The sequence below is a fragment of the Paramisgurnus dabryanus genome, chromosome 5 (assembly GCF_030506205.2).
Source record: "Paramisgurnus dabryanus chromosome 5, PD_genome_1.1, whole genome shotgun sequence".
NCBI lineage: Eukaryota > Metazoa > Chordata > Actinopteri > Cypriniformes > Cobitidae > Paramisgurnus > Paramisgurnus dabryanus.
The window spans coordinates 24,189,924-24,199,125 of NC_133341.1; the positions used below are offsets into that span (position 1 = coordinate 24,189,924).

The window sequence follows — 9,202 nt, forward strand, 5'->3', positions numbered from 1 at the left end:
GGGGTGAGTCTGTTGAGTGACCTTTCAGTACAGTAGCAGGATTGAGAAACACTGGTCTATGTTATCCTCTGACCAGTAGGGGGCAATATTTCCAAATCAATTTTCGGCAGCGAGCGTAAATCCTGTTCGCTGTTTCGGGTGTTTTCTGTCAGGGAGGCTTGAAGGAGATCGTTTTCTGGTTAGCTGTGGGTTAATAGTATGCGAAAGATGCTAACCATCATATCAAACGTACTGAGGGGCAGCGCCAGCAAGAATGTAAGTATTCTTTCCTTACATCCTTATATTGTCGTACAGACAAAAGACCGACTGTTTTGACCGGTATCGAAGCACAGTCTTGCCATGTTGACCTTGCAGAGTACGAGGCCTTTACTGAGGTACACTGTTGTTAGGGGTCAGTGATGTTTGGGCTTTTTATTTCATGTGTATCAGCATAGTATTGGTTGTTGATTTTAGATGTAAATATAATCAGATACGACAGTCGACTATTCATTCAGAGTGAGTTAGCATGAAATGCTAACTTGATCTGCTGCGCTGGAATGGCTGTATCCAAAACTTGTTAGCCAAGCTGTCACACATACGTGTATATATAATAAAACGTAAAAACAAGTAGAAGTTAAAATAATATTGTATTTATAAAATGGTAGGTTTAGCCAGTTAATCAAACTATTACTATTAGTATATGTCATTTATAAAAGGTGACCCTCAGTGTGAGATACTTGCATAATTTTTGTTGGTGGCTGATGTACAGATGACAGATGTTATTTTTACACAACATTTAAGTTCAAGTAAGTGCACAAATGCTTTTGCTTGTTTTTGTTCGTGTATTTCGTACAATTTCACCAACATATGGCTAATAATGAACAAAGATGACACCATGTTTGTTTCTAAAATATCAGAGACATAGTTTAACTCATAATAGTATTAGCTAATAATAAACTATCTGTTGCCACAATTAAATAAATGGCACAGGTTTTTTAAACATTGATTCATGTATTACTTTCTTTTTTTAATCTCTTTCTTAATTTTCATCTTTGTAAGGGAGCTGAACTGATATCAGAGGTAAGAAATTGTAGATTTTATAGGTTTAATGACACAATGTCTGTGCCATTTTTAAGTTTTCCATATTTGTGTTTCATCCTTGGTAATTTTGCTTGAGTTTTTCCATTAGAGGTTTTATTTGTATTTATTTTTTCCTTACTATGATTTAGTCATTTTGTCAAGCCTATTTCCACAGCTGTCATCTTTTGTTTAAAGGAACACTCCCACATTTTGTGGAATTTCACTTATTCACCGTATACCCCAGAGTTGGATAAGTCCATACATACCTTCCTCATCCCCGTGTGTGTGGTAACTCTGTCTGAGCAGTCCCCGCTAGCTTAGCTTAGCACAAAGACTGGAAGTGAATGACTCCAGCTAGCATACTGATCCAATAAGTGACAAAATAACACAAACATTTTCCTATTTATATGTTGTGAAGCAGCAGTGCTTTGCCTTCTGAATAACAAGGTCACATGAGACACAGCCATCTTTTAACAGGATATATACTGGAAACTATCCGCATGGATCGATTTTTTTGTTAATATTTATTTTTAATGAGGATCGAATCCACGACTTTTGCAAGTGCAAAGCTCTTGTTTATAAAATGTTTATAGCATAATAAAGATGTCGCTATACACTTTTCATGTCCCCATAAACCACACATACACAAAAGTATTTAATATAAGGCACTCCCTTTGTAGTAATGGAATATTACCAATTCTCTTCAGATGGCTTTTACATGTTAATGTTAATAATCGTTAATCTTATAATATGTTAATAAACACCAATCTTAGCGAAAACACACTTTTTGGGATGTGTTGTGGTCTTAAAATGTGATCTGTCCTGAGTGTCCTCTATACTTTTGCTGTTTATTTTGCTTGTTTTATAAACAAACTACGTTTAAAGTACTTGTTATTATTTATTCTTAGCGGATTTTACCGGAAGTTACGTGTTGTTGACCACGAATGCCACTTGTTTATGTTGTAACCGCTGAAACCGTCTATACACAGGATTATAATAATAAGTGCAATAAAATTTGTTATTGTGGTCTCTGGACACCTTCAGGTCTCCTTCTCCTAGATGTTTCTGAACAATCCCTTTTTATGGCCTTTACATGCTGACTTTAAAGTCTGAGTGACCTGTGTACCTGCCCTTCTTTTTGCAGTCCTCCACTTGCCGGGCCGTCCTGCAGCTCTTGGCAGTCCAGGGCGAATATGCTAATTTGACCGCTCCCTGTGACCCTGCGCCCCCTCCATGCTTTAAAAATTCACATATAACCTCACAATCCCACATACCCCTGTCAGGTACTAAACACAGCCCTACAGCCTCCCTTTCATCAGCACAGGTAGCCCTCAACCCTGAAACTTCCCCGGCAGACCTCAGATACACAAATTCAGCAGTAGTAGCAGATTATAAGGATGAGCTCCGAACAGAATTAGCACTGAATGCTACACCTCACACAGATGCAGCTTCTTTAGAGTCTACATCAGATATCGTTCAGAATACAAGCCCATTAGCCTACCCGCATCCTGATAGAGCATGTGTAATAGGATGTGAAACTAAAGATAACCTTAGCAAAGACCAGACGTTAACCAAGCACATTTCTGAAGAAATGTTAAATCCAGCTGTAAGTACTGTGTCAGGAACGGTTTCAGATCGTTGTCCTCCCGTGACCACTGTTAAGATTTCTGTTAACCCTGACCCACACCCAGCAGAATTAATCCCCTCAGTGGCCAACAACGGTACCAGTACAGAACCCCTTTTGTCCAGTTGTCCCCCTCTATCCGTGAGCCTCCAGGGCCCTGATAGTTCCTTCTCACAACGCCCAGGCAACACCCACAGCCAGGCTGAAGAGACTCCCTTAACAGAGCCACAGCTTGCTGTGAGTACTGGCAGCCCCTATGTTATAAACTATATAACTGTCTCCTTCATACACACACAATCTTGCATGACCCCTCCTCTTTTCCCCCGAGTACGTACATTACATACTCTTCCAGAGGATTCTCTTAAATTACAAGGATGCTGCTATGCTAGTTACTCTTCATTGGGTTATTAACAGATACTTAAGAATTGAATTTGTTGCAGTCCTTTCAGGAAAGATAGATTTAAAGTTCCCATCATGTTGGATGTTTATAGTTGTGGATTGATTCCTCTTATCAAGAGTCCCAGATGTGTGTCAGTTTTCCATATGCAAACCCACAAACATGGAGCCGAACAAGAGCTGTATTGGCATACAGATGGTGATATGCACTGTATCGTTTTTAATATCTAGGTCTTCTAACTTTGGATTTTTCGATGTAGATTGTTCACCCAAAAATAAAAATGGTGTAATTTTCTCAACTTCAAGTTAATACAAACTTGAATAATTTTCTTTGAAGATATTTTGAGCAACGTTTGTAACAGTTTTGGTGCACCACTGACTATAGTATCTTTTCTTCCTACTATGTAAGTCAATGATGCTCCAGCTTCCTGCTTTTTTACAAATATCTTCATTTGTGTTTAGCAGAAAAAATAAATGCATTCAGATTTGGAACAAACTGAGGGGAAGTAAATAATTTTTTTAATATTTTTTGGGTGAACTATCACTTTAATTCATGTTTGGGTAAAGCGTGGTGTATTTCCAGAGGAAACTCTCTCTCTTAACCATCAAATTTTTTGTTTTATGGAGTTTATTCTCTTGCCATAGTTTCCCAGCATGCTTACTGAGGTGCTTTGAAAGAATTTGAACTGTGAGAACCACTATACAAATAAAATTGACTGATAATAAAATGACTTTGGTTGTACCATACGGTTGGTCACATTACTGGAGAAATATTTCATTTCCTCTGGGTTTTTTCTTACTTCAGACATAGTGCATTAATACAGACTTGGGACAATTTCAGTACCTGTTAAATGTGTGTGTGTGTCAGGGTTGCCAGGTTTTCAAAGCAAAACTCGCCCAATTGCTACTCAAAACTAGCCCAAAAGTAGTCCAATCGTGTTCCGGGTAGGGCTGTGATGTTTAATCGTGATTCATACTAATAATACCTGTCTGATACTGATTCTAAATTCCAAAGGCGAAAGAATGCTCGAGGATGAAAACGTAAAAATATTTTATCAGATGTGCCTTTTGTTTACACGGCGACAGCGTTTTTGGGGCTTAAAAACGCTAAAAAGTGAAACCACCCTCCAGAGTGGAAATCTTAAAAGCGCTCTTCCGTCGCGTTCCCGTCTAAAAGGGTAAAAACGGAAAAGTCTGCTCATGGTGTCTTTCGTCACATACGCGTTTACGTCACAGGCATGCAACAGTTCAGGAAAATAACATCAAACATGTCAAACTTTTTTTGCGGCACATATTGAGTTTCTGCACGAGAGCGCCCTCTGGCTTTTGGATGTGGCGGAATTTCATCGTTATTAATTGAAAATCATAGCAAACAAAATTGCACGATTACTCGTCCCAGCCCTAGTTCCAGGGGGAACATTTTTGACACTGTTCATCTGCTAAAATTCACCTTCCAGGGGCTAAATATCACATTATTGGGGTCACTTTAACCCCTGGACACGAAATACAGAATTAAAGTAGCCCAATTCCACAGGAAAACCGTGGACTTGGCAACCCTGGTGTGTGTGTGTGTCCATGTGACTGCAAATTTGAATACTTTTCTCATAGTTTTTTTTTTGGGGGGGGGGGGGGTTAAAAGTAATATTTATATAATATGTATATATTGTAATAATGTACTTTTTTTGTTGTTGTTGTAGGGTGCAAAGGTGGTGGTATCAGCCAGGACATATGCAGACTTTACCCCTCAGGCCACCTTTGACATTAAGGTAAGTTTTATCATATCAGCAGTGCTTAATTTACTTTTTATCTGCTTTGTCATGTGTGTGCTTTTAAAGAATCAATATATATTCACAATATACTCTTTATGAGACAGTATATCTAAAATTAAAGTTATCGCAAGTGTGCATATCGCAACTATTTGCGATACTGTAGGTGAATATTTTATTATTATTTCATTTCAAAGTTACATATAGTTAAGGTTTTAAGTTGATGCAGATCGCAGAGACACTGGAACACAAATAGTTGTTCTCATTTGTGTTTGAGTACATGCACGTGCTCTGACATGTGGAAGATAATCAACGATCAGAAAGAATGTGAATTATGTATGTTGGGTTATATAATTTCTTTTTGAAGTATATTTTTTATATAGTTTGAATAAGTTTTACAGATATAAAGCGTAAGCGTATCGTCTACCGAATATCAGGTATTTCGAAAGTTATCACACATCGCATTTTTCTACAACTTCATGCAGCCCTACCTTTAACAAAACATGGCTATATTGCAAAAAATTCAACTATTTATTTTTTCTTGTAGAAATGTGACTTGCACAAGCTGGAGGATGGCCCACCCGTACAGTCTGTGCTTACAAGAGAACAGGGGCTTCAGTACTACCGTACCATGCAGACCATGAGACGCATGGAGCTCAAAGCTGATCAGCTCTACAAGCAGAAGATCATTAGAGGATTCTGCCATCTTTATGATGGACAAGTGAGTGAAAATGCTTACAAATAATATTATAAATCATTTTATTGTATAAATATACACGTTTTTTTAATATACAAGTCATTTGTAACTGGCATAATGTAAAAAAACCGGCACACAGAAACTCAAGTCCATTATGTTCTTTAACAGGAAGCGTGTGCAGTGGGTATCGAGGCAGGTATTAATCTATCAGATCATCTCATCACAGCCTACCGTGCCCATGGGTACACCCTCACTAGGGGCGGCACTGTTCGGGAGATCATGGCTGAACTCACCGGTGAGCATAATATATAGTTTAATATGAACCGCTGTTTCCTTATTCTGATATTGTATTAATTTCATTCCTCTCCTGTATCTCTACTTCTCCATCAGGTCGTAGAGGAGGTATAGCAAAAGGAAAGGGAGGGTCTATGCACATGTATACAAAACACTTTTATGGAGGAAATGGAATTGTGGGAGCTCAGGTATTTAAAATTAAATCTTAAAATATGCTGATGCGTAATAACCCTAAAATAAAAATCAGATAGGGGTGCACCAGCTTTAGGATGACCACACATCTGTTGCACTGATATGGAAAGAATAGATACTAGATCTGGTGTGAGCAGCACTGATATCTGATACACTTACATTGCAGGTGCCTCTTGGAGCAGGTGTAGCTTTGGCCTGCAAATACCTGGGCACTGATGAGTTGTGTGTCTGCCTCTATGGTGATGGTGCTGCAAATCAGGTAAGTCCCACATTATTACCATGCACTTACAAATAATCAAATGCATGCATGCATGTGTAAACAATCAGTTTAGCTTCTGCATACAGTACAGTAGATCTACAGGCTCAATACTGCAGTGCACATTACAATAAGTTGATAATGATTTGTGCTGTTAGTTTTTTCGTATACCTGTGCATCGAGTTTTCTAATGACTTGCGTATGTTTCTGCAGGGTCAGATCTTTGAGACGTACAACATGGCGTCACTGTGGAAGCTGCCCTGCATCTTCATTTGCGAGAATAACAAGTATGGCATGGGTACATCGGTGGAAAGAGCAGCTGCAAGCACTGACTACTATAAGAGAGGCGATTTCATCCCTGGATTGAGGGTATGACACTTACCACACGGGACTAGCACTTTCAGTTCGACTTTGCATATGGCCTGTGTTGCATATAAAGTGCACAGAAATGATTCTGAAAATCTAAGTATTCAAAATATCTACGCTATTATAATATCAATTGTTCTTTGGTTTTAAAGGTCGATGGCATGGATGTCCTTTGTGTGAGGGAAGCCACAAAATTTGCTGCTGATCACTGCAGAGCAGGAAAGGTGAGCTCGGGTTAAAGTGATGCAAACTGATCTGACTTCTGTACATTGCAGATATGTTATATTGGATGTGTTTCAAAACAATGCACAATAGATTGATTGAAAGTTTTTACAGCATTTTCTTTACATTATGTGGGATGATTTTACATAGAAAACATGAAAATCAAAAAATGACTTTATCTGAGTTTTCACAGACAGTTGCTATTTTTGCCATTTCTGTAGTGTGCAAATGTATATTTTAGTAGTAACTAATAAAATGAAACCTGAATCTTATGACACAGGGTCCCATTCTGATGGAGCTGCAGACGTATCGTTACCATGGACACAGTATGAGTGACCCAGGAATCAGGTAATAATAGCAGTTCATCATTTCTTGAATTCCTTTTAGACCCGGCTAAAACCTTTCACTGTTAATAAAGGAAAACGTGTGATTCACATGGCCTTGCTATTGCTGTATTGTATCTTGGGTAACCTGCTATCTACTTAATGCTCTTTTCTTTTAGTGCCATAAAAACTTAGACAGTACAACCTTTGTCCTCCTTATCTGGCTGTCTTTTTTGTAGTTACCGTACACGCGAGGAGATCCAGGAAGTACGCAGTAAGAGCGACCCCATCTCAATGCTGAAGGATCGAATGTTAAACAACAATATGGCCAGCATAGAGGAGCTTAAGGTGAGAATGCATGAGTCTACAATATATTGATCTCAAAATTATATGGATTGTTTCTGTTATCCATTTCTGGTGTTTAACTAAACTGTAACGCTTTTTTGCAGGAGATTGATGTTGAGGTTAGAAAGGAGATCGAGGATGCTGCTCAGTTTGCCACAACAGACCCTGAACCTCCTCTAGAGGATCTGTGCAACCACATCTTCCACAATGACCCTCCCCAGGAAGTGCGTGGCACCCACCCCTGGTCCAAGCTGAAGTCCGTCAGCTAAATCACCTTCCTTTGTCCAAATTGTCCTCCAACCAGTTAATCCTCTCCTGTTCAAGCGCACATCATAGCAAAATATTATCCCCTCTGTGTGGCTGTTGGTTCCATAGACACTGTTTTTTGGAAACACAGCCAGATCTCGGCCAGCCACATTGCGACAAGTTGCCTCGTTTCACATTGTCATTGCCTTGTTTTCTTCATAAGAAGTGTTTGGAGTTGGTTTCATTTCAATACCTCCTCCCTTTTACGCGATACAAATTTTAAACGTTTCAGTACTAAACGGTGCAATAAAATGGTAATATTCAAAAAATTTGAATTTATTTTATTCACACTGGAAATTGGGTGTAATGGTTAAATAAACATGGCTGTATTTGCCATGCATTTTTGATCATTAGTAAGTCCAATGCCTCTGTTGCTTCCATTATTACTGTGTCAAGTTATGACACATATTTTGACACACTTCGCTGTTTAGATCATCAGAAGTGTGCAAGTTGCGGCTAAGTTGTCAGTTAAATGCAACCAGATCAAGTCTTTCATCAAAAACTCTAAGCTCTACTTCCTGTTAATCAGAAAGGGGGATTTTTTATTAACATTGTAAATCTATGTGGTCATGTAGAGCGTATAACATAAAAGCTTACTGTATGTGTGGTATTTATGGGGTTTAAAATGGGATGTCTAAAAAAATCAATCAGTCATGTTTATAGACATAAGAGTTACTGAAAACACATTTGAAATGCATAGTATTTAAAACAAAACAGGGTTTTTAAATGAAAAATATAAATGGTAAATAATACTCATGATCCCTACCCATTTATTTACCTGACTTTTATTTAAAACATTGATTATATTGCCACATATTTATTAATCAATGATTTTGTTACAAACGATGTTACTTGAGGCTATAACTTCATAGTTGGCGATGTGTACAAAGGGTTGGTATGATATTTAAAGTTTATTAGTATCTGGAAACTGAAGGGCCGTTGAGGTCATAGGTCAAGCCTTTATGTCTTGTTGATCAGAATTGAGTCGTCAACAAGATCAGGCAATATGTGTGTCCTGCAATGTGGCCTTTATACCATACAAAAAAAAAATAAAGGTTTAAAATACAATATTTTGTTGTAAATTGATATCTTGTTTGTGTAATTTGTGTGTATTTGAATGAAATTGTTTAAAATTAGTCACAAATAAACTAAGCGTTAACAAATTTGAGAGTGAGAATAAAACACAATCCTCAAATCAACTTTGTTAAGCCATCTGGAAATTCTGGATATTTATTTATCAGCTATAAGGGTATGTCCTCTCTCTCTGTCATTTAATTAAAGTTTTTTTTCTTTTATATAATCAATTTTAAATAATGAACCACAAAATGTATTTTAAAATGCTCTAGTGAGAATAAG

At 37.8% G+C, this 9,202-nt stretch overlaps 1 protein-coding gene across 2 annotated transcripts; it reads left to right on the forward strand.

Annotated features, from left to right (window-relative positions):
* The first annotated feature begins 97 nt into the window (after nt 1-97).
* On the forward strand, nt 98-8,932 carry pdha1a (pyruvate dehydrogenase E1 subunit alpha 1a). Of its 2 annotated transcripts, XM_065250476.2 has the most exons (12): nt 112-255; nt 1,039-1,059; nt 4,777-4,845; nt 5,393-5,566; nt 5,711-5,837; nt 5,933-6,024; nt 6,195-6,287; nt 6,498-6,653; nt 6,803-6,874; nt 7,153-7,220; nt 7,435-7,543; nt 7,645-8,932. In XM_065250476.2, exons 1-12 carry the CDS (start codon nt 199-201, stop codon nt 7,807-7,809), a joined length of 1,203 nt encoding a protein of 400 aa, XP_065106548.1. In that variant the 5' UTR covers nt 112-198; the 3' UTR covers nt 7,810-8,932. The 2 variants fall into 2 exon arrangements, with proteins under 2 accessions (XP_065106549.1, XP_065106548.1); XM_065250477.2 differs by lacking the exon at nt 1,039-1,059 and having other exon boundaries at nt 98-255.
* Nucleotides 8,933-9,202: the final 270 nt, after the last annotated feature.

What these genes read in the sequence shown, in the direction of transcription:
- pdha1a (XM_065250476.2), top strand. Translation starts at nt 199, where the DNA reads ATGCGAAAGATGCTAACCATCATATCAAACGTACTGAGGGGCAGCGCC. An exon ending in GAGCTGAACTGATATCAGAG is followed by an intron (nt 1,060 to 4,776) that starts GTAAGAAATTGT and finishes TTGTTGTTGTAG; the next exon opens with GGTGCAAAGGTGGTGGTATC. An exon ending in GCCATCTTTATGATGGACAA is followed by an intron (nt 5,567 to 5,710) that starts GTGAGTGAAAAT and finishes GTTCTTTAACAG; the next exon opens with GAAGCGTGTGCAGTGGGTAT.